Raw genomic sequence first — 26,454 nt, 5'->3', positions numbered from 1 at the left:
AGAGTAGTAGATCTAGGACAGGCTCCGTACTTTCTTTCCGCCACTTGATGTTGACACATTGCAGGTTCTGGAAAGAGAGCTCTATTTCTTCAGGATCCCAATCAATTTCTACTTTTAGTAGAATTGTGAGGCCTCCTTTTGCACAGCCTCTTCGTGTGGGCTTTGCTGCAGTAACAAACACAAAGTAATATTTTTAACAGAAAGGGGCCAGGGACCAAGTTTCTTGCAGCAACACAATGGATGGTGTGTTTTCCAAAATAAAAGATAACTTTTTCCGGCTATATTCCATGATACTATTTTTAAGTTACCCCTAAAAAGAAAGTTTTAAGTTTTTGCCCAATTTATTGCTATTTAAAGAGCCAGCAATCCATGCCCAGGTATTTTCATCAGGATGGGGCAACTTTTTTGTTTCAGAGCGATTCCAGCTCCAGCGCACTCCGTCTTTAAGTGAGATCATCAGAGCGCCATCCTGAATGTTCCTCGATGTTTAGTGGGCCATGAGTTGCTGGCTGTTATTATTGAAGGGGACCTCATCTCCTTCTGTCTCTTTTGGATATTTGTAAAGAGTGTTGATTCCTTCAACTACGGATATATCAAATCTGTTTTTATGAAGTTTGTCTCTTTCTTTAATAATTATAGAAGAAACTACATTGGACCAAAACTTGACAATTGCCACCGAAAAGAGGAGATTATTTGGGAAAGAGACTAATTTTATTTCTGCAGTGGTGAGTGATTGAAGTGCACGAATTTTATGTAATAGGTTTACTATTCTCCAGTGGTTTAGTGGAATATTGTCACTGGGAAATAAATCTGTTAATTACAGGGCACTTGATACTGGTTGTTTCCCACTGACCTGCGTGTTCTGATTGGCCAAGTGTTTTACAGTATCAGGGTTAGCATGCTTTACAAATTTGGCACAAAATTTGGTGCAAAATGGTTTAAAACTTTATAGTTGTCTTGGGTTTCAAGTGGAGCAGGCTGCTTGACTATGATTTGAGTTGAATTTAAAGCTTCATGTCGCAGCAAATTTCTTTGTCTGCCTGCTCTGTGGAGCAGAATTTTGGAAACATTACTTTTCTTGAGGATCTTCTCGATATTCTTCGCTTGGCTCTTCTCTTCTTGTTATTATTTTTGTTAATTTTCTCCTGATTGTGTTTCCCTTTTTTAATTAGCAGAGTTGTAAACTCTGTTTGGTTTATTTGAATTTAATGCTCACCCGAAGACCTTTTCATCTTTTTGAGGTGGGAGATTGAAACCTCTTTGTAGATCTTTTTGAGGTAAAATTGGGAACAAAGAGGTGGTAATTTGGGGAGTACTCAGGTGAGTACTCTCTGGCAGGGGTTCCTTGAATAATTTTCGAGGGAATAGATTTTTTCGCCGTTAAGATTGTTATTTTTCTATTTAAATTGAGAGCCCCTCCCCCTCGTCTGAGTCACCTTCTGCTTTTTTTTAATAGAAGAATTACTAGACACTGGAAGAATATAGAGATACTTGTCTTCTCTGTCCTTGTCGGTCTCTGAGTTTGTGAGTAGGATTTGGACATCTTGAGTAGATTATTTTTTCCTCTTTTTGTCCATGAGGTATTGCAATATTCCTGTTTGAGTTTCCAATATCTGGTCGGTATTTTCCATGTGATTATATAGATTCCATGATTCCCTGCAGAGACAAGATGGTGCTTGAAATGGGGTCTTGCCTATTTGAAGATTGTTGCTTAATGAATGACTGGAATTCTGAAGATTGTGAGAGACTTTGCACAGCATCAATAAGATTACTCAGTGTGTTAGAGAGCAAGTGTAGTGGATCTTTTAAAGATTCTATAGAGGCAGGTTGGAGAGGCGGCAAATGGTCTATATCCGGGAGAATGAAGTCAGTAGCTGGAATTTGTGGAGGCTCCTCCAGCTGTTCTGTTATGGTGATTTGAGGGGAATGCTCTCGCACTGCCATAAATTCCATGATCTCCAAGGGCGCCATAGACTCTAAAATTTTGTAAGGTCTGTTTACTTATGTAAGCTACTTCCTTCTATAGGTCAGTGTAAGCCATCGAGTTCTCCATATGTACGGCTGCTTTATCCATAGCGTTAATTGATTCTTGGAAGCCTCCCTACTCAATTGGAGCTGATAAATTCCCGATTTTCTGAGTAATTGTGAAGAAATTTGTAATTGCAGTTATCCCTGCTGTTGCTCCAAAGTGAGCCACTTTACGAAAGCTTTTTATTGATGTTTGTGCCGTGCCCACCTTTTTCATATATACTGTGTGGGACAGTAACCTTTTGTAAATCATACCGTTTTGTGGGTGTATAGGTACCTGGTTTTGTTTCGTTTAGCAGCACTTGTGTGGCTGCGTAATAGAACTAAGTTAGACCAAAGTTAGCCACAACACTGACTGTGTTAAACGTTTGTATAGAATTACTCTAAAGAGTGGTTCTTTCCTTCTTCTTGATGAGTTTCCTGATTGCATCTTCTACTCCAGATTAAAAACAGATTAAAAACAGTGCACCCTTTTGTTCATCAATTGCATGGCGGAGGCCCTTGACTCTAAATCAATATATGTGTTTGAAGACATAATGATAAACACTGTATTCTGTGTTTTGTTGCAAGAGGTCTTCCTCGATTGGAAAACTAGAACTTACATTTCAGTCAAGAAAGAAATTACAGGGAGCGTGGCTTGATTGGCAATGGTGGAGGATGTGCAATGTTAAGCTCCGCAGCTGTGAGACCTGCAGGCGCAGTAATCCATTCCAGAGTGGGATTGATGGAGTCCCCGGGGGCCATGGGAGGACTTCATGATCGGTCTGAGGGAGACACCCTGAACATCGGAAAGGAGGAGTCCTCGACGCCAGTGGAGCCTTAGATGGTGGCAACCAGCCTGTGGGGAATGCCAGCAACAGAGGAATTTGCATCATGCTGGCCCTGACAGGGCTCGGTTGAGCCCCTGGGGTAGTTGAAGACTCCAGTGGCAACACCCAGGCCATCAGTAAGCCCAAGATGTCGGCACGCCGCCCCTAAAGACCACTGGTTGGCAGACAACAAGGGGAAGGTGGGGGTGGTAGCATAGTGGTAGAGACCAAAGGCCACGGAGCCAGGGATGGAATGCCATCTAACTCTCATGGCAGAGGAAAGGAGAGCTGCCATATAATGCAGTCAGGGGGTTTGAGAGGTTGAACCAGAGGAGTTTGCAGCTGGTGCTGGGAAGGCACCTGGGTGGGCAGGGCAGGCCCTTGTCAACACTCTGGGCAGAGGGTGGGGCCGCCAAAGACACCTTAGTGCCCACCCCCCCTCCTGAGGAAACAACTGAGTGGGGAGCCCAGAACAGAGTACATCCCAACCTGCAAGGACGTCCGAGGGAGGAAGCCCAAAGAAGAATCAAAGAGCAACAGGGGCGCTTTGCCCTAAGACCTCATGGTTAGCCACTGAGTATGTGGAGGGGGAACACCTGGACAAGCGGGAAGCTCACATGGTACTCCCAAAAGCCTTGGGGACTGAGAGCACAATAAATCCACAAAAAACCTTAAGAGGAGCATGCTCTTTCTAGAGTACAGAAATATTAAGGTTTAAATCAATTAATGCGCTGAGAGGCTAACAAGGAACCATTTGTGTTCCCCTTCCCAGCTACTGTGATTAATCTGCCCGGCCTCGTTTCCTCGCAGTCGGCAATAAAGACTGGCTGAACTCTAAAGACTTTACCCTGTTAATCAGAAGTAAAGTGACTGTGCTACCCCTTTTAAGATGGGTTGAATAGGTATACTCCTAATTAACCTATTTAGCTTACCTATAAGTCCCTAATATATAGTACATATTGTACCCAGGACCTGTAGGTTAAATGTTACCAGTGGACTGCAGCAAATATGGCGACATCTACTACAGTGACAGTGTCAACATGGCTTCAAGCCTACCATTGTAGCCTGACTGTAACAGTGTAAAATTTAAAATTCTACCTGCCAAAATATATTCTTTTGACAAGCCAAAACTGTCTTTTAAAATATTTATTAGTCTGATTTTCAATAAATATTAAGGAAAATGTACTTTTAGATATTCAAAAATAATTTCCCTGCTTCAAGCCCCTTGGCTTTAGCTTTAAGCCACAATCGTCTGGATGCTCAAGCCCTGAATGAGGTGTGAGAACTTCTCGAATAAGCACAGACAAATGGTTTGGTGTAGACAGGGGTTTTGTTTCTCGGGCAGGATGACCATTTGGACACAGCCAAGGAACTTAATTTACTTCAAAAGGGGCTTCCCATGTCACAAGCAGATGTCAGATGACACCTGCACAGAACTGGTTTAGAGTTACCACAGAAGAGGGGCTGGTGAATTCCCTGGTTACATCTCTGGGGTAGGAACACAGGCACTGCCCAAGGGCGAGAAGGGTTTCACCATCTTGGATTGAGGCAGAAAGCGGCACTATAAGATTGCTTGAAGTAGGGCACATAGGAAATGCTGCAAAAGTAGGGAGTGTAACTTCTGGGAATGTTTACCCCATTGGTTAGGGAGGAGTCATTTCTACCCACAAGCTGCTGCCTGGCATAAATGTGACACCTCTATTACCCTCCTCAGAACACTACTGGAGCTGAAAAAGATCATAAAAGAACTGAACCTGTTGCTTGAGACCTGAGAGGGCGTAGAAGGACTGAACCTTCTCCCTCTTGTACCCAAGAAAAAGAATTGAACTCCAAGTGTCATAAGACCGACCTCCTGTTCAAGCTACAAGGACATAAATTACAAGAGGACATACCTGTTGATTCCATGATGAGCAGTTCCATATGAACCTCACCTGGACCCTGCTGGTAGCCTTTGCTGGAGTTTGAACCCTCTGATTGGAAATAGGGATGGGTGTAACTCGTGTAATTCTGTGTAATGTAATCACGTGGAATTACCTAAAAGTTCTGCAAGATTAAGCATGAATTGCACGAAAAGAGTAATTCTGCATTTAGTGCTATTTCTTAGTGCATAAATTCCTCCTGGTATCCAAAATAGACAAGAGGATCCATTTCGCTCTTAGAAATAGCTCCAAATGCAACTGCTAGAGCTCATTAAATAAGGTCTTGGGACAGACTTTTCCTCAATTTACTACTGGCATTTAAAAATATTTTCTTAGCACAAAATGCACCCTTGCACCTAAAATGGATGTGAGACTGCATTTTGCGCTAAGAAACAGTGCTAAATGCAGCAGAACATAAATAATGAGGGAGAGTGGGCACTCGCTAAATGTGCTCTTGCGGTATAATTTCCCCCCAAATTACTCCTAATTATGCAAGGAGGAGTAATTGCATAGTTATCAGTAATTCCACGTCATAGAGTAAAGTGGAATTACTAGAATTACTCTGGCGTAACTGAAATTCTGCACAGGGCGAATTCCAGCCAAGGGTCCAGGACCTGGGAAAGCAAGTCTTGGGGATCAGGGACTCACTCCAACAGAGGCCAGCAGGAATCAGGCAGGTCTAATTGCAGGTCCAGGCAGGTCAAGTTGAAGCAGGTCAGCTGGACAGTTGCAGGGATGCCTTTGAAGCGTGTCCCTGTATCTCACACAGGAGGTCAACCAACTGATTCCTGGAGTCACTCTGAGTAGCCTGCGATGAAGGCAAGCAGGTTCAGTCTTCCTTCTCAGACAGCAAGTCAGTCCTTCAAGCAGCAGGGCAGTCCTCTGGCAGCAAGACAGTCCTACTCCTGCAACTTCCACAGGTCCAGGAGTATTTGATGACTGACTCTAGAGGTCAAATATTTATAACTGGTGCCAGTCTTTGTGTGGGGAAATCCCTGTCCTACCCCCACACCTGGTTCTGGAACGGTCTTCCCCCAAACTGTCTGGGGAAGAAAAATGGCAGGGCTGGCATTATGTCAGGTTCCTTTGTGTGCGCCGGAGGCAAAGCCCTCTGAAGTGTAAGTTGGGCAGGGTACAGCCCCTCCCCAATCATTTTGCCAGGGTGGCACATCCTGTCCACACCTAAGCCCCATTTGTGTTCCTGCCCGAGCGCAATACACAAACCCCAACAGCAGAGCCATTCACAGTAATGTGACCCAGGACACTATTAGAAGGCACACATGTTTGGGACAAGAAAATGGCAACTTTCTAAAAGTGGCTTTTTCAAAACTGTGACTTAAAATCCGACTTTACCATTAAAAATAAGTTTAAATTACGATTCATAAAAGTGTGAACAGCATATCTCTATCTGCTCCCAAACAAATGTTAACACTCATTAAATGTAATAAGGTAACCCAGTGTTGGTCAATGGGAGAGATAGGCCTTAAAACTGTGAAATAAACTTTAGGAGGTTGTCACTGTCAGGAAAGATAAAAACTCAACCCACATGTCTTACTTTTTAAATACCTGCCACCCTGCCCTGGGAGCTGTAAGGGCCTACAATAGGGGTGGATTATAAGTATTTAAAAGGAAGGTTTGGGTCTGGCAAAAGTTTTATTTTGCCAGGTTGGAATGACAGTTCAAAACTGTACTACAGGCTACAGTGGCAGGTCTGAGACATGTTTTAAAAGGCTACTTTAGTGGGTGGCACAATAAGTGCTTCAGGCCCACTTATAGCATTTAATTTACAGGCTTGGGTATAATAAGTGCCATTTACCAGGGAGATACAAATAAATTAAATGTGGCAATTAAATGTAGGCCAATTTTACCATGTTTGGAGGAAAAGGCACATTCACTTTAGCACTAATTTGCATTGGTAAAGTGAACAGTCCTAAAGCCAACAAAAGCAATTTTAGCAAAAGAGGAGAGGTGAAGGTAAAACATTTGGGGGTAATACCACACCAAGAATGTCAGGGCTAATAGTTCAAAAATAAAAGAAGTATACTTTCAACAATGGGGTTATTCATTTGACAAGGGGTTACCAATACCAACTAAATAAGCCAACTACGGTTAAGTAAAAACACAATTCCAACAGAAGCTCTGTTCAACCCATGGTAGCTATGGCATAAGTAACACACAATGCCCAGAGAACTGCATGCTAAGTTTGGGAAGTAACAATATTTTGGAAGTATAAAATACAGCATCATTGTTAGACCTGGCATCCTTGGCATAGTATTCCCCTAAATTTGTTGCCTTTACCTCTCCTGTTTTGTTGAAACCCTGGGCGCAAGGGGCATTGAAAAATACAAAATACCCACCTCCCCATGGTAGACGGCTCACATGTTGAGGGGAGCAGTGTTTTTTTTAATTTATTTTCTGATTCGGGATTTTCATTTGAAAGGTTTTCCTGGTGGTGACAGGCAATGAATATTGACTTCTAATACTTGTCATGTAAATTAGGTGGCGGGAATTAGAGGACAACCTCCGGCGGCCCTTATTCCATCCGGCCATCGGCTGGGTTTATTCACCGGATTTAATCACAGCAGAGACGGAGTAGTCTCTGCTGTGAGTAAACCAAAGGTTCATGGCAGACTACTGTCTTGACGGTGTGGATTCTCTGCCACCTTTGCGATGGAGTATCCATACCGCATGATATAAATCAGGCCCTAAGCCTTTTTTATAGAAGTCAGATTTCCAGTGGGGCAAGAGCCACGGCTATGCCTGGTAGGGGTCCCTCAAAGTCAGATATATAATCGCTGACATCATGCCAGCTGAAGTCGTTGGTTTTGGTGCCTGAAAGCTATGAATTGGATAAAGCTTGATTTTGTTGCCAGCAAGGTTGTTTTGCAGATTGAATAGATTGGCTACTTCTCCCTGGTCCAAAACTGATAACTTCGGCCTTAGTCACTCTTTTGAAAGTCAAAATCCTCCAGTGAGGCAATCCAGGAAGCTGTAGCTGAGGAGGGTTTAGTCACTTTTTTGAAAGTCAAAAGTCTCCAGTTAGGCAATACTGAAAGCCGTAGCTGAGGAGGGTTCAAGGATGCTGAATACCTTGGCTGTGAGGGCCAGCTGAACCAGTTTTGAGCATAACAAAATTTGTGGTGTGACCTCCCTGAGTACACTTAAGCAACTAATTTCTAGTCTTCTGGATGTCAAAGAAATGACTTAGTCCCAACTTTTTCCTGGGGAAGTTCCTCCTGGTCAGTCCTGCAGTCCCCAATTCCTCTGAGGAGGCTTCAAGGCACCTGGTATCTCCAACCAGGTCTCCTGCAAAACTCAATCAGGAGTTCATCTGGGTTTTGTGTCCCTTAAGCAGGAAAACAGGTGGCCAATCACTTGACCCTTGATGCCCTGGGCACCATGGGTACCAGCAGAAGTTAGGAGTCTATGAGTTTTTAAATTGTTGTATAAGTCCTATCCTTACAATTTTCTTGCAACACTCAACCTACTTTTGCATCACTTCCTCTTTGTCATAATGTATAATTATACAGGAGCCCTTGTTTCAAGATGCAGACACTCAGTTGCCATCAGGCATACCTGTCTTCAGCTCCAAAGCCACTACTCTATTGTATCCTCTATTGTGTCCCACCAGGTGCACAACAGTTTTGCCCCTCCTACTGTGACTGTTGCCTAGCTATCTAATTGGGTTTGGGGAAATAATAGAAACCCTCAGTGGCATTTCAAAGTCACAAAATGTAGTGCTGGAGCTGCTCTTTGCTCTTCCAGCTGTTCCTGTCCATTTCTAGATAGCTAACCCTTGTTACATTGTTAGCAGCTAACACCTATTGGCCATCTCTGGGCTAAGATGCAGGCCATTGTTAACTTTCTTTGACAAAGATGTGTATTCCAGTTCTGAATAAGATATGAGTGGAAAAACTTGTTTTAAGCATGTTCTGGCTCAGACAGCCTAATGTGCATTTTTATAAATGTACTTTTCTGCTTAAGTTATCAAAATCTGATTTCATCCTTAAAACCAAGCAGGAAATAACTCTGAAGAATTGTGTAGCCTTTTTCTAAGCAGAGGTAGAGAATTAAGATTTTAATCCATCAAATCGTGCTTAGGGATATGTCTACCAGTGGCAGCTACCTTCAATAAAAAATGGTGGAGCATGACTCACCATAAATTTGGGAGAACGATCTGTGTGACACTTCTCTTAGGTTTCCACAAGCAGGAAAAGAAGGACTTCCTTCCTGCTTGTGGAACCAACTCCAATCAATCCTGGAAGCTGCTCGAGTGCTGTGAAAGTAGCTCCAGGACTGGTGGGAGCAGGCTTACCCAGGATTTATTTGAGGCTGGGGGCCTCTTCCAGTAATAACCAGGCTGTTTCTCAGCCTTTGAATGGCTGGGTCTAGAGTGCGCATGTCAGGATGGCAGTCGCAAAATGGCTGGCCAATCCAACATACGCACTGTAGACCAGTGCTGTCATCCTGCATTTGCAGGATTCAGCCCGCACCACCCTCGCTTTGTACACAGCATGAGCTGGTGCAGTGGCAAATAAATAAAATGGCATTCACATGCCAATTTATTTATTTGTGATTGCCTGCTGTGCTTGCAGCAGAATGGGTGATGCTTCTCCACTCCTGAGGAGGAGCCACCCCTGATGTCTATAAGGCCTACACAGTGAAACAGCTTTTGGATTTTATTTCACTGTGAGGGCACACTCAACCCAATATGCAGTGTGCCGAAGACACACTTCAAGGGAGACTTACAAATATAAAAAAATAGGCTTTTCCTACATGGTACATGCATTTACCTGCTATGGATCTCTGCAGTGCATTTTAATTGCAGCCTAACCAAAGCATAGTGGTGCTCCTGGCAGGCATATATTATTGTCATATATGTGGTGTAACTACACAGTGCTTTCCACATAAGGCATCTAGCTTCCCATGCCATAAGTATACGTTAGACAGCATTTACAATGGACTTTTAGGTAAGTTAAATATGCCAAATAGGGAGTTCCGAAGTAGAGCAAATGTTAGAGGAGCAGCAAAGGCACTTTACTCCTGTTTAGCGATGGTACAAGGCACAGAGTTCTAAAGTCAACATAAATAGGGCCAGAAAATGGTGAAAATCTGGGGTGACAATGCATAAAAGATGTATTTATAAACATACATGTATAATCATCATGTTGTCCTCCAGTTTAACCACTCTATATGGAGAATATTTCCTACAAAATGCATTCACACTGAGATCTTACCAGTATTTGCTAAAGGTAAAGAATATATTCAATGTATATATGCTATATGTTACACCTGATTGAAACCGGACGGCAAGCTATAAGAAGTTGGAATCACTGTAAATGAATCACAGTATTTGACGTAAATTTTTTGTTGTTGATTTTTTTATATTTTTATTGAGAGTTCATAGACTTAATCAGCATACAACAATATCATATATAAATACATATTTTGCAATATTGAGATAAAAATCGAAAAATTAATTAAATCTAAAGTTCAAAGTATTACAGTATGATAAATATCCATATCAAAAAATACTCTATAATGCAAACACAATATTTCTATAATACAGGAAGAGGACCTAGTAATTTAAAGTGCAACAGTGCAATAAATCAACATAGTCTAAAGTGCAGAGTGCTGTAACCGAACATATACTCAAATATATATTCTCTCTTTTTATGTCCACTACAAGTTGTTATTCTATATCTCAAACACACTCCAATATTTCTTATATTTTCTTACAGTTCCTGATCTTAATGCATATTTTTTTTCCAGTTCTTGTATCCTAGACAACTTTGCCCTCCATGCATTAAAAATGGGTATCTTCTCTGTTCTCCATGTTTGCAAAATTAAAGATCTTGCTATTGAGACTGCGACAAACAGACCTTCCTGATGTGCAGAGGTATCAGGAGAGCAGCCCAAAACCACTGTTGACTTGTCAAATGCAATGCACGGATCAATTATAAATTTAAGATATTTCTCGATCTCCTCCCAGAAACTCTGGATTTTGGGGCATTCCCAGATGATATGTGTCCAGGTTCCTTTCTCTGTGCAACGAAAGCATTTATCTTCTATTTGCGGGTATATTTTATGAAGAAAAGAGGGTGTTCTATATATCAACCATTTCGTATAATATTGCATGCGTTTAAAATTTGCCCCTCTAAAGATAACTGTATTAAATTTGTTGATCCTATTCCAGGTTGATTTAAGAATCTCCATATCTTCCCTTTTCTTCCATCTATCCCTGGCTTTTTCGTATAGTGATAGGGATTTATTTTCATCAAAGATCTTAATCCAGTTATTAATTTTCCGTTGTGTGGTGGAATTAAGGGCTTCGCTAATACTAATTTTATAACGCAAGCTTTTCATATCTAAATTTTCCAATATGGATTTCAATTTAATGAATGACCATTTCAAAATTGTATTTGAATGTTGGAGTCCTCCTTCGATTTCCACCCAATTTTTCCAACAATTCCCCCGAATAAAATCCTGGATTCGAACATATCCATTTTCTTCCCAGAGCTTTAGTATATTACTCTCTAAAAGACATGTTTCCCCTGTATGTATGTTTGAAAGCCTTGTTGAAATATTAATTCTAAAAATATCATAGTGCGCTAACAACTGAGTTTTTTGTCTCAATAGCCATTGTAGGGTCTTATACCGGACTTTTTTTGGGATATTTAGTCACTCTCGTTGGATCTATTATATTACACTCCCTTAAGTCTTATTCATAAAAAAGTTATCCACCTCTTGAGGGTCTAAAAAGAAAAATCTAAAACTGTGATGTGCAAATGTCGCATAATAATAATTTCTAATATTTGGGAGGGATAATCCTCCATCAGCGAAAGGATAATTTAAAGTGCAGAATTTGAAAAGATAGGGGGCTATAAAATTAATAAGTCTAAAACAGAAATTATTTTATGTAATTGTGAAGTGAACTCTCTTTTACTGGAATTTAGACAGATATATAATACCCGTCCGAAGAGATATTTATGAATTTATGTAACTCAGAGAGTAGAAGATCTTTTCTCCCTAAATTATACTCCATTGTTAGGAAAGGTACAATCTCAGTTAAAACGATGGAACCAGTTTCCATTGTCAATAATCGGAAGGGTTGCGCTAATTAGAATGTCCATTCTTCCACTTTTCAATTTCCTTTTTAGTGCAGCTCCTTGTGCAATACAGACAACTTTTTTCAAAGAAATAGACAGTATGTTTTCTACTTTTTTATGGATAAATAAGGTACCAAGATTAGCCCTTGGCACTTTAAATTATCCTTTCGCTGATGGAGGATTATCCCTCCCAAATATTAGTATTTGACGTAAATTTGAAATCAGCACTGATTTCCAATAAAGTTTTTGGGGACATGTGTCTATGTCACAGAGACCAAACAGGATGTTGATTTGTACACCAAAATATTTACCAGAAATTGGTGTGGGGATACCGGCCAGAAACTTACATTCTAGATTCCCGGTACCCCCATACCAAATTCCGCAATACTGATAATGAAGCTCTAACATGAATATGCACAGTATGAATAATTTTTTAAAGCACAGAGAATGATTGTGAAAGGAGCATATTCATCAGGGATGCTTGTTTTAGGGTGATGCTTTAGGAGTCACTGTCCTCCCTTGATTTGCTTACATGATTTTGGTCAACTCATTGGTACTATGTTTACTATTCCTGCTGTGGAAGTATGCTCTATTTAACCTTATGTCAGAAATAATGAAAAAAGCCTGAACAGTTCCACTTTTAGGATTTTCCTAAATAGCAAGCTATCAGATATGATCTCACTTTCGGGTTAGAATTGTGACCCCGGCTGGGGCTCTAAAAACACCCAGAGATCTGCCTCCATGTTTCATACTCTTGAATGATCATTGGTTAATGAAATGTGCAGAAAATGAAAATGGTGATTTGAAGTTTCTATCTGGGGTGATGAGCCCATATCTCCAGATGTTGAGGGGCTTTGCCCCAGTAGACTTTCTGAATGGTGCAAAGAACCTTAAAGTTGATCCAGGCTTCTACTTGAAGCCAGTGAAATATGGGCAATCAATCAATATATGGATATAATTTGTAGTACGCAAAGCTGTACAATGCACTGTCATTCCTATGAGACAAAGAAGACACAAAGCACATACATTTTCACTTTTTTGGTACACCATGGAAGACGTTTTCTTTGGTTTGGAAATAAACTTTGTGGCCTGATTCATGATGAAATGTAGAACATTTACATCTGCAGACATAATTCAACGCACGCCTGTCACCACACAACCTTTGAGAATCCACAAACATTTCAAAAAGTATGCTAGCCACAGCTTTTCAAGAGTTCTACTGAGGTTCTAATTTGACATCTACTATTTCCCCTGTGTGGAAGCATAGGCATTGGAGAAAGACAGACCAATGTGCAGATGTACATTTTTTTTCCTTACTTCTCTACTGGAAAATGACTTTTTTTGTGGACAACCCTTTTCCCTGCATTCCCCTCCTGAGGTTTGGGGGTGTTCCATACCCCATTCTCAGCCTGGAACAACATTTATTCCAGCTCTTTTCTGATCGAACCCTCTGGCCATCACAGGGTCAAAAGGGGTTGAGGAGGATTTTGTCACTGCCAAGAGATTCACGAACTCTAAAGATGATTTACTACTTTGTAATCATACACAGTCATAGCAAATGATTACACAGTATTAACATCATTTACACTGGACAGTTATTCTTCTCTATAAGGCTGTTTAGTGTAAATGCAGCCATTCTGGATGTAAACCTAGGTTTATGGCTACAAAAGGACTTCTGAATTGGGCCAATCTTGTTGCAAGGAATGAGCTAAACATAGGTCAATGTAAAGTGATATTGGACTAAACAGCAAAAATATTTTCAAATGAACATTGATTAAGAAATAGCTTAATCCACTCTTACCATTCTTTCAACAATGATAATTTTCGGTCCAAGTTGTTTGTGAATAGCAAAGATGTGTATAAGTCTAAGGGTAAACACCATGAAATCAACAGCGAGTATTGTACGGCCTGCTTCAAATGTGTAGACAAACATTCTGAAAAGCAAACCAAAGATTAGAAAAATAATCATGTCTTTGATTGAAAAGCTAACAGAGCAAGTATTTCCCCAAAAAACAATAGCTCTCACTTTTTTTAAACAAGAATTGCTAAACCCAATATGTCTGTCTTAAAACTAAAAGTGCCTGGATGGTCTCATCCAGACAGATATTTATCCTTTTATCTATGCATTTAATAATTCATCCTTACTCCCATGCATTAGTTCATCCACAAATTAACTCATTTTTGCATTGACCCACTCGCCCATCGATTATCTCTTTAAGCAAAAAAATTCTGTATATTGCACTCATTACCCTCTCTCACATCACATTACCTCTCAAACTCACCTTGTCAGGGTTCAGGACTATTAATGGATTAGAAACCCAACCTATTGCCTTTGATGTAAGCCTGTGAGGGATTCAATAATAATACCCATAGTGGCTGACTGCTAGCCTGTGATAGGTGGAAGTGCCTGTGGTAGTGTGTGACTACCACTCTGATGGGTGTGGAAGTGGCGGAAGTAGTCAATAAGTCAAGAGTCTGTAAGGGGTATAAGAGTGTTTCTATTGTTGTGACTGCTACTCTATAAAGGATATAAGAATGCTATCAGTAGTTTCAAGTCAATTGGTAATTAATAAAAAGGAATGTTAGTAGTGCCAATAGTGCTCGATTGATTCTTTGTGAGATGTGTGTGTGTGATGTAACATTATGGTTTTGGAGTGGATAGAGCCAGGATTTTCTTAGGATAATGTGCTGTGTATCTGTAGTTTTGAAGGGCACAAAAGTGGAATTCCATCTGCTTGAAGTTCTATATAACTGTAATTAGAGAGTAGAGAGAAGCACATTTGTAATTGTGAAGTACAACATAGCTGGTGTAGGTGTAGTTTAAGTCTTGATACACCCTGCATAGCATGCTTATTTGATATTGCTTAGAAGTAAAGTTCTTATATATGACATGAAAATGCATGGTTAAGTAATTATTAGTTGGCTATCCTGTTTAGGTTTAAACCTATAAATTAAACACTTGCACAACCACAAACTAAAATGTCATTCAAAGAAAGGAAAGTGAGAAAGAACGTGTAAAGTCAGCATTCATAGCAGGTAACCTGCCAAACACTCCAAGATTTAAACATTCAATGCAAGGCATAGTGGCAGGTACCTGTGAAAAGACTGCTGCCATCATATACATGGGATAATGGTGAAAACATCACACAAGACTTTCCACATACCAAATACATGCAAGGTATCACTTTGTTATGTGTGATACCTTCAGCTAATCCTCCCTTTTCAACCAGGGTTTTTGAACCCATAGTTACAGTGTTAAGAGCAAAATGTCAAGTTCGGTAATACAATTTAATGTCATTTAAAAGGCCAAGACTGACTTGAAACTAGACATTTTCCTAGGGTACATTTGGCAGTCATGAATATCCACTCCAAAGCCGCACCACTTTAATGTAGGCATGCAAAGAGTGCAGCAAAGCAGTGGTACTATGCTGTTGGCAGGGCCAACCACCATTACAATATCCTATTCAGTAAGGAGTAGGTGAATTACCTTCTACTCTGTCCAGGAATGTGTTTTATTCAAACATGACGGAACCGCTCCGTCATGAGCCACGGTTGCCGTGTGCTCATGACGGAGCGGTTCCGTCATGCCACGACCGTTGGCGGCCGCTCCGCCCACGCGGCGCTGTTGCCCCACCTGTGCGGGGGGACAACGCAACTGGGCGGAGTCATGACGGAACCGCTCCGTCATGAGCACAGCTCAACCGTGGCTCATGACGGAGTGGCTCCGTCATGAGCACAGCGCCACCGCGCTGCCCCCCCGCACCCTCCAGCGCTGCGGCGGAATTCCCGCCGCAGCGAAGGGGTTAATCCATTATTAGTCCTGTAAATCAAACAGAGTCCTGACAGTGTGAGAGGTAATGTGCTGTGAGAGAGGTTAATGAGATATGAGTGAGAGTGCAATACTCAGACGTTCTATGCTTAAAACAGTCTAATATAGGTCCGTTGGGTACTAAGCCAATAAAGGACACTACATAGCTGCATTACTTCTCCTTTAAATTAAATATATGCTTTATAACTCTCACTGCAAAAAATACAACATTCAGCTGAATAATGAATGATAAGCACTGTTTTCAAAAGGTTTGGACAACACTGAGAAAAACCCACTGAAAGCCACAAAAAATAAATACTGAAAACAGGACAGTCTACTAATTAGACTTGCTTTGATGATCACAATATATTTTTACAAGTTGTGTAAATATGTTTAACCCTCAGAAGCAGCAATGACCAAAATAATTATACCCAGACAACTCTTAAAATGATCATTATCCCTGGAATCATGTTTATGTATATTCGGTCTCTGTGCTAGGTGTTGTGGGGGAACACCAGGGGATAACGGCTGATAGAGCTGGGCTCTGCAGATGATGTGGAAGGATGAAATATGACTGAAGTGGCTCGGGGTCCCTAATTTTTTGTGGGTGGCAGTGTACAATTGAACTCCTCAGAGTAGTGTGACCACTAGGGACTGGTGCCCATGAAGGTAAATCAGATGGATCAAGTACCCATTTTTCCATGACTTCCTGAAGCACCTGTAGGTCTCCTTGCTTGGAAGTGTGAGAACCTGTGCTATTGGTCATGGGTTCACTTGGGGCTTCTCAGCAAACATTTAGACTGGCTTACCATAAGTAACAAATAGGTGAACCACAGTGGATTGGAATAACAGCTTTGAACAACTTCACAGAAGAGGGATTTCTGATTTACACCCAAAGGGTGTCACAACTACTTGCAGGTAAGTGGATGCTCCGAAGTCCAGATTTCACTGAACTGCTGAAAGTGTTTGGAATTAGATTATATGTGGTCTGACCAATTGTAATTATGAGGAAAGAAAAGGAAACTTACTGATTTGCTTAAAAAGTTACCTTATACAAAATAAGTGAATGATTGCTGGCACACTTGCTGGCTCTGAGTTGATGCAGGTAAGCCATCACTCGCTGGCCATGCTGATCAGTAGAGCTGGCTGTATTTGGCCCACACTGGGTGAGACACATAAAAGGGAACAGATGAGCTGCAGGGCTTTATGCGCCAGATGAGTAAACACAAGGGGCTGAGGAAGGAAGGAAGGTGGCACAGCCATGCCTGATGGAGCATTGACTCACATGCTACCAAGGTTTTCCTAAGCTGACCCTTTGCTGTGCCTGCTCATACCTGGGGGCCGGTCGACATTGTCCCGGAGCATCCTGCTGCTGCTTTGTCCTTTCCCCCCCCTCCCGCCGCCGCATCTCAATCTTCCGTGGCCACAGCGTGGAGGGAGGGTGTGCAGGGGACTACACTACCCAGGATCCCCGGGCACACCTGTGAAGCAGCCTCACCGGAATTGCGCCCGGAGGCGCTTTAAAATCGCCATCACACCCGGTGGAGCGGGTGTTTTCCTAAGCTGACCCTTTGCTGTGCCTGCTCATACCTGGGGGCCGGTCGACATTGTCCCGGAGCATCCTGCTGCTGCTTTGTCCTTCCCCCCCCTCCCGCCGCCGCATCTCAATCTTCCGTGGCCACAGCGTGGAGGGAGGGTGTGCAGGGGACTACACTACCCAGGATCCCCGGGCCCACCTGTGAAGCAGCCTCACCGGAATTGCGCCCGGAGGCGCTTTAAAATCGCCATCACACCCGGTGGAGCGGGTGTTTTCCTAAGCTGACCCTTTGCTGTGCCTGCTCATACCTGGGGGCCGGTCGACATTGTCCCGGAGCATCCTGCTGCTGCTTTGTCCTTTCCCCCCCCCCCTCCCGCCGCCGCATCTCAATCTTCCGTGGCCACAGCGTGGAGGCAGGGTGTGCAGGGGACTACACTACCCAGGATCCCCGGGCCCACCTGTGAAGCAGCCTCACCGGAATTGCGCCCGGAGGCGCTTTAAAATCGCCATCACACCCGGTGGAGCGGGTGTTTTCCTAAGCTGACCCTTTGCTGTGCCTGCTCATACCTGGGGGTCGGTCGACATTGTCCCGGAGCATCCTGCTGCTGCTTTGTCCTTTCCCCCCCCTCCCGCCGCCGCATCTCAATCTTCCGTGGCCACAGCGTGGAGGGAGGGTGTGCAGGGGACTACACTACCCAGGATCCCCGGGCCCACCTGTGAAGCAGCCTCACCGGAATTGCGCCCGGAGGCGCTTTAAAATCGCCATCACACCCGGTGGAGCGGGTGTTTTCCTAAGCTGACCCTTTGCTGTGCCTGCTCATACCTGGGGGCCAGTCGACATTGTCCCGGAGCATCCTGCTGCTGCTTTGTCCTTTCCCCCTCTCCCGCCGCCGCATCTCAATCTTCCGTGGCCACAGCGTGGAGGGAGGGTGTGCAGGGGACTACACTACCCAGGATCCCCGGGCCCACCTGTGAAGCAGCCTCACCGGAATTGCGCCCGGAGGCGCTTTAAAATCGCCATCACACCCCGCGTCGCGGGATCGCGTGCGGGCAGCGCCGGGAGAAGCCCGGGACAAGGGCGGGACCGTCTGTGGCCATCAGGGGCCAGAGGAGGCCGGGCAGGGCCACGGACTTTGGCTTTACTTTTTGTCATGGACCTGTAAGTAGGTGTTAGTTTTCTTGATAGCATTTTGGTGCACGCGTGTAAGCCCAGGTGGGCGCATTACCCCTATTACAGTGTACATAGCTCAGATAAATATTGTTGTTTAATTGTATACTGTAGTCAATCATTAGGTCAGTAAAATCTGCCGGCATAAATGAAACTAGGACAATGGACAGCTATCTTGTTAAAGTGGTTAACAAGATTAATCAAGATAGGAGACTTTCTTTTGGTAGATTAAGTCCTGAGTCATCACCATTAAGGACTACTATGTCTACCACCCCAACGCTATCCCCAGACAGAGGAAGTGTTAACACTCATAATGTAGATATAAACATGGTTGCGACTACTTTAGCCAACATAGTAGAGGGGGCAACCACAAATGTTCTTAGTCTTAGCCAGAGCACGGCATCTCCCACTAAGGTCACACAAAACCCATCTCCCGTTCGGAGAACAGTGCGTGCCTGTAGGAAGATCCAGGTTAAGAGGGCAGTGACCCGTAAGCCCAAAAAACAAGGTTCAGTACCATCGACTGGGGGGGTTACCTCCGAACCCTTAAACAAAGTCCCAGAGCCTATAAATAACATTGAGGGCAGCCCCCTTTTTCCAGCACACATTGAACTTCTGGCAACCATTTTAGAGTCTAAACTTGAGGCCCTGATTAGTCCATTGTTGGCAAAGTTAGACTCAGTCGCATTAGAGGTTACCAGACTTAAGGGTCTCTTAGACCCTAACCTGACTGGGTCCTCCCGACTAACTTCCACCCATTCTGCTCCTTCATGCCCCACTGGACCTAGCCTTTTGGATCCCGCCTTACACACTTCTGACAATACTAGGGAGAATGGCTCTGGGGGTAATAATCAGGTACTCCAGGCCGCAAATGCCTTGACTACTATCTTACCATCACAATCACCTGTAGGTCTTAAAGTAGTATTAGCTTCATCAATACGACAACCCCAGATAGTACAAAACAGCCGCCAGATTGCCTCGAAGAGTGTAGTAAGGGGTGATGATACGGGGTATAGTAAATCCATGAGGAAAAATGTTGTCAACCTCCCACCACAGTGTGTTCCTTACACTGTGGTACTAACTAATGTTCCTGAGGTTGACTCCTGCATGTCTAATCCCAGGTTGGAAACCCATGATGCTTTAAAAAATAAAACACTCGCCTGGTTGAACAAGAACTGCGGCTTTCCGGTGGCCTTCTCAAACGACATTTTATCCACTCGTAGAGTTGGTTGGATTGGCCATGGTAGGAAAGTCACCGGGGGGGATTGTATTATTGTCAATTTTAAATATCCACAACACGTTGCTACTGTCCTCCTTAGAGCTGCCTCTTTACCCCTTCAGGATAACTCTGTATGTGCTAGACCACTTGGTTATTTTTATAGTCACTTGGCCAATACTCAATCACCACTATCTCATCAGCCAGAGTATTGTGGAAATGCCTCTGTAAGGGGAATGGCTGGTTCTTTCCCTATCCGGCCGTTGAATGCATCTTTGTCCCAAATTGGAGGAGATCCTCATGGGTATCAGCCAGTCAACAGGGAGATGTTTAATATTACTAGGCCGTTGAATGCATCTCTGTCCCAAATCGGAGGAGACCCTCATGGGTATCAGCCAGTGAACAGGCAGAGGTTTAATCCCCTTCCCCTCCAAAATCGTTACACTGCTTTATCCTCATTGGAGGAAAATGACTGACTTCCCGACATCACGAGGAACCCCACTCAGCCACTTGCCACATCCCCTTCTCTCAAAATTGCCACCTGGAACATTGCGAGCATAAAGAACAAAATTGGGAACCCGGAATGGCTATTGACACTTAAAGCTTTTGACATTATCGCCTTACAAGAGACCTGGGACCAGACGAACAGTTTTTCCTTGGATGGCTATAGCCACTCTTGTATTCCAGCCATCAGCAGTGTGGCAGGCCGATCCAAGGGAGGCCTGCTAAGTTTATTTAAATTGGATATAAAGGGTAAACTTACTCAATGCTTATCTGGCTCCGATCATTGTTTGATTGTTGAACTCGCTTTGCAAGATGGGGCTAAGATTCTCTTTGTCAATTTTTATAATTCTAATGCTAATGATTGTACCAGTCAAAACTTAGAATTACTGGACAAATTTTTGTCAGTCTACAGCACTAATGTACATACTTTTGAATTAATATTATTAGGGGATTTTAACATACACCCATGTTCCCTACCATGCCCTAGCCAGGATGTCGAAGTTCCCCCCTTTTCTTCCTTAGTGCACCTAGAACATACTAGGCGTGGTGAACTTCTTGAAATCTTCTTAGCTAGTTGGAACCTACACGAATCTGCTTGTGGGGATGGGAAAGATAGAGCCCCTACGTTTAAAGGAAATGACATGGGTAGCATTATAGATTACATTTTTTTTACTTCTTTTTTGTTAAATTATGTGATTAAATATTATACAGAGGTTTCAGTTTTTAGTGATCACAACCCTGTTCTACTTTAAAATCTGTGAAATATAAAGGGGGTACTAATCTTACGGCAAAAGATCAAAATCGCCGGTTAAAATGGACAAAAATAGTCCCTGAAACCTTCCTACAGGAGGTTCTGTCTAGGACTGAGGATGAAGTTGCAATTTGTCTATCTAACAGAACCCAGAGAAACGAGGTTATAACGGCTTTCGATCTTATTTGTATTGAAATCGAACATAGCCTCCTGAATAAATCGAGTTTAAAGCTGTTAGACGGTAAAAGATGGTTTGACAAGAATTGCTCAAGGGCTCACAGCGAACTACTAAAAACCCTGAAAGCCATTCCCAAAATCCGTGCGGATATAACGAGTGCAAGGACCATGTATAAAAGAACAATTTTAGAAAGAAAGAGGGTCTTGAAAGATTCTGCTCTAGCGCAACTCTTAGATCCTGATACTTTAAAAAACAGTGGCCTATTTTGGAAAATAATAAACCAGCCACTTTTCGCAGAGGATTCCAACACACCTCTAGAGGCAAACATCCCTGATGAGGGCTGGATTAAACACTTCAGTGAGATATACTCAGAATCCAATAGCACTGTTATCACTGCCGCCCTTACAGAAGAGCCAGATGGCGAATTAAGCCCCGCTAAGGCCACCGTTGTCTTTGTTGCAGCTGAAGTGGAACGGGCAATAGAATTGACTCCGAAAAATAAAGCTCCAGGCCCTGATGGGGTGCCTGGCGATGTTTTTAAACACGCACCCAAGTTTTGGTCCAAAATCTTATGTAATGTTTTCAATGTCCTCTTAACTGATAAAATTCCGGATTCATGGAAGAAATCTATTATTATACCGGTTTTTAAAAAGGGCAACAGGCTAGACCCATCCTGTTATAGACCGATTTCTCTAATCGACTCATCGGTGAAAATACTGGGGAGGGTCATTCTATCTAGACTGAATGACTGGCTACTTGAGAAAGGGGTACTATCTAATGTGCAGTATGGTTTCAGGCCTAAAAGAAGCACAATCGATCAGGGCCTTAACTTGCATTTACTGGTCGAAAAATATACTAGAGCTAGGGAGGGGTCCATGTATCTGGGGTTCATGGACCTCTCGTCTGCTTTCGACCTTGTAAATCGCTCCAAGCTGTGGAATATCCTGCTTGAAATAGGATTGGATAGGGCCCTCGTCTGTCTTTTAGCTGACCTTCATTCTGACCTAACAGCTGCGATTAGAGTTACCTCGGAAGGTCGCTGTACTAGTCATTTTAAGTCTGAAAGAGGGGTGAGGCAGGGGTGCATTTTGGCTCCCCTCCTCTTTACCGTTTACATAAATGCACTGGAATCTTCCTTAAAAACGGCAACCCTGGATGTTCCGCGTATAGGCGAACTTGGCATTCCAGTCCTCCTGTACGCGGACGACGCTGTTTTGCTCTCTCGTTCTGGTGTGGGCCTTCAACGGCTACTGGATGCATTTGAAGTTTTCATGGGTTCTTTGGATTTAAAGATTAATGTCAAAAAATCCCAAATCATGATACTGGGTTAGGGTAAAAACATTAAGTCATCGAAAACATTTACATGTGGGAAACAAGAGCTTTGTAGAGTAGCTACTTTCCCCTATTTAGGGATTACCTTTGATCAGAGAGGATCCTGGGATCCCCAGATAAAAAATAGAAATCTTGCTCTCGCTAGATCCTCCTCAGCCCTTCATAGTTTCATAAAAAAAACTGGGGGCAAGGCCAATAGTTACTTTGCTACAACTTTATAAAGCCAAAAGTCTGGCTGTTGCCACATATGGCAGCGCCATCTGGGGCTACTGTTCCACAGATAATATTCAGATTACCGAAAACAAGTTTTTCAGGTCAGTTCTTTCTGTACCCCAGTCAACCTCTACATATATTGTTGATTCCGAATTAAGCATGGGGTACATTTCTGATTTGATTAAAACAGCCCCTGTCTTGGCCTGGCTTAGGATCTGGCTGAACAAGGAAATTCCCCTCAACCATATCATTTTAAAAGATTGTCTGCAGTTAGACAGGGCAAGCAAAATACCATGGATAGCTTACATTAAAGATAGCCTCGCCAAGTTAGGGAGAGCGGATCTCTTTTTAACCCCTTCCATAATAACCGTGAAAGATATAGTTCTAATTAAAGGCATGATGAGAGATATGTTATGCCTAGACAGGGAACAATTGGAGCTCGAGAAACCCACGGTAAGGCCTGGCATTATTTTGTGTACCCACGTGGGCCCAGAACCATATTTGACTATTGTTAACTTGCCCTATCATCGCTTCCTGTTAACTAGGTTTCGGTTGAACCTGATCCACTTATTTTTGGGTCATTTTCCAAGTTGGTGTTCTCCGGAGAATGCTCCGCCATGTAAGTGTGACAACTTTTCGACCCAGAACACTCTGCATTTTTTGATGTTCTGTGACCACTTTACGGCTTTAAGAAGGAAATTTCTGAGACCGATTCTTAAAGAGGCAGGGTTCATACAGGTCAAGCCAGCATTATTGTTCCTTCAGTTATTACAAACCCCAAGGATAATATTCCATGTTGCCAACTTCCTTGTGGGGGCCATCAGGGCCAAGAAAAGGATGGTGCCTGTTAATCCGACGAACATGGTCCAATAGAAAGATGAATTGTATATTGCCTATTAGTATTGGTCACCCCTCGAATTATTCTTATACTGATGAGTTCTTCGTTAACGATGTGTACAGTTTGTTTTATCTTTACTGACCTCTTTTTTAAATGTATTTTTAGGAATGGATTTTAGAGAAAGTATTTATTTTTGTATTTATATGTAAGCAGTATTAGTATGCAAATATATTGCGCTTTTATTATGTATTTATTGTTTTTGACGATTGAGTGTAAACATTTTGTTCCTATGTCTTTTTATGATATTGATTTATCGAAATAAAGTATTCTGACTGACTGACTGACTGAACTCCTCAGAGTAGTGTGACCACTAGGGACTGGTGCCCATGAAGGTAAATCAGATGGATCAAGTACCCATTTTTCCATGACTTCCTGAAGCACCTGTAGGTCTCCTTGCTTGGAAGTGTGAGAACCTGTGCTATTGGTCATGGGTTCACTTGGGGCTTCTCAGCAAACATTTAGACTGGCTTACCATAAGTAACAAATAGGTGAACCACAGTGGATTGGAATAACAGCTTTGAACAACTTCACAGAAGAGGGATTTCTGATTTACACCCAAAGGGTGTCACAACTACTTGCAGGTAAGTGGATGCTCCGAAGTCCAGATTTCACTGAACTGCTGAAAGTGTTTGGAATTAGATTATATGTGGTCTGACCAATTGTAATTATGAGGAAAGAAAAGGAAACTTACTGATTTGCTTAAAAAGTTACCTTATACAAAATAAGTGAATGATTGCTGGCACACTTGCTGGCTCTGAGTTGATGCAGGTATGCCATCACTCGCTGGCCATGCTGATCAGTAGAGCTGGCTGTATTTGGCCCACACTGGGTGAGACACATAAAAGGGAACAGATGAGCTGCAGGGCTTCATGCGCCAGATGAGTAAACACAAGGGGCTGAGGAAGGAAGGAAGGTGGCACAGCCATGCCTGATGGAGCATTGACTCACATGCTACCAAGGTGAGACTACTGGGGCAGAAGGCATTGACATCTGCGCACGCAGCAAGTCAGCATGTTGTGAGGGACAATATGCCATGTGTGCATCTTGCCAACCACAACTGTGTGTTTCAAGCACTCTGATTCACGCACAGTCGATCACACTGCCACCTGTGTACTCTTCTAAGTGAAAGGAGCACTTGGGCAGCAGCGAGAGAGCCTAGAGAAGTGACAGTCACTCTGAGTCTGGAGCAGCCTGGTGAGAGTAACCAAGCAGGGGGAAGGAAGGGGAGTGGGGAGGGGGCAAATAATGATGGGGGCAGAGGGAAGGAAAACGGATCAACAGAGACGTAAGCCATGACAGGGAGGTTGGAGTGTGAGGAACTAAAGACAATGCACTTCCCTGGGAGCACGTCATAGAAGCCCCCAGGAGCATAAAAAATAAAAAACAACCAATGCAGGAGAATGGCAGAAAATGAAAACAAAAGGGAGTGAGGCAGACTAGCAAACCGAATGACAGCATCACAAGTGAGTACCAGAGGATGACAGGGAGCAAGGTAGTGAAACACTGCCTTTGAAGTCTTAGGACAATTTCACTGTTTTAAAGGACCATCTTGTACCCCCAGATATTTGCCCTATTTGTTTTTGCTGGCTGTATAACTCTACTAACCAGCAGTAAAGTGTCTGTACTCTCCCTTTTAACATGGTTGAATTGATACACTTTTAATTGCCACTCTTAACTTGCCTAAACGTGACTAGTATATGGTACAAAGTATACTCAGGGCCTGGAAGTTAAATGCCCTGGTGGACCACAGTAAAAAGAACAGAGGGAAACCCAATCTACTCTTGGAGGCTTGGGAATTGTAAGTAGTAATAGTTAATTCTGCCTACAAGGGATTTCATTTAAAATACTCAATGCTACTTGTTCAACTTATTCTGTGGTTAAGCCCCTACTGGTGAGTAACTTTTGAAAAATCAAAACAACAATTAGCTCATTTACATCATAATTAATATGTACAAAGCAATTTCAAACACAGGTGTGTGTTTCTAAACAATTGTTGTTCATTTAATGTGGATAAACAAAAGAGGGGTACACAATGTGATAACGAAAACACAATGATAGAAGCAGATGAATTATATACACAAATTACGACCTTCAAATCATTAGTGTTAACATCTATTTCAAACTAATAAACACAACTGAGAACTGAGAGGAGTGCTGAAGGACTGTACTTGCTCCTTTTTGTACCCAGGACAGTGGAGTGGACTCCAGGAGTCATAAGGCTGACCTTCTGTTGAAGCTACAGGGAAACAGCAAGCTAGGTGGCAGGTTCTTCTTGGTAAGAATATTAAAACTCTGGAATACTCTGCCGGTCCACCTGTACCGGATTCATACAGAACTAGAGTTCAGGAAGACTTTAAAAACCAGGCTCTTTACTCAGGCATAGCCTCCTGGCCGATCCTTTCGTTAGTTTGCTGCTACCGCTGGAACACCTCTTTTGAGGTAGCTGTGCGCTCTATAAATGTCTATTATTATTATCATTACAAGAGGCCTTTTCCTTCAACTGCCCAGATGACTAGTTCCAGCTGGGCATGCCCTAGACTCTGCTGTTGGCTTCTGCTGGAGTAGTCCCTGATCACCATGTGCTGTTCCTGAGGTTCTGGAACCCTTGGCTGTGTCTGGCTGGACTTCTCCTACCACCCCTGAAAACCTTGGCCTGAAAAGCATTTTCAACTTCAAGACCACTGGAGGACTGCAACCAACCTGCCAAGCCAAACTGCCCAAGGAGCGTTGTAGCTAGACTAAAGATTTAGACTTCTCCTACTCTGACCTTCTCCACAGGAGCAAATTCAATTCAGCCGACATTGCAGAGAAGGTATCCAGCCTTCTGGAGCCCTCATCGGCTACAGCTTTGCCCCGCTGAAGGATTCCGAGCTCCGAAAAAGAGACTCAGTATGAACATAGGAAGGTTGACCAGGCAAAGACACCAAAAGTATCCATATGGTGAGAGGGCTTCTCTGGGTGTGAAATTTGGATTTGTTGAGCTC

General features: G+C 42.9%; 1 protein-coding gene across 1 annotated transcript in view; it reads right to left on the bottom strand.

Moving 5' to 3' along the window:
* TRPM5 (transient receptor potential cation channel subfamily M member 5) overlaps nt 1-26,454 on the bottom strand; it is a 561,392-nt gene that overhangs the window by 218,512 nt on the left and 316,426 nt on the right. Inside the window, exon 18 of the mRNA XM_085646171.1 lies at nt 13,667-13,799. Within this exon, the coding sequence (XP_085502297.1) occupies nt 13,667-13,799 (133 nt within the window). The remainder of the gene's footprint in view (nt 1-13,666; nt 13,800-26,454) is intronic.

Source organism: Triturus cristatus, chromosome 3_1 (genome assembly GCF_964204655.1).
Source record: "Triturus cristatus chromosome 3_1, aTriCri1.1, whole genome shotgun sequence".
NCBI classification, from domain to species: domain Eukaryota; kingdom Metazoa; phylum Chordata; class Amphibia; order Caudata; family Salamandridae; genus Triturus; species Triturus cristatus.
Note: the sequence above shows the minus strand (reverse complement) of the source record. Positions and strands in the feature narration are given on the sequence as shown.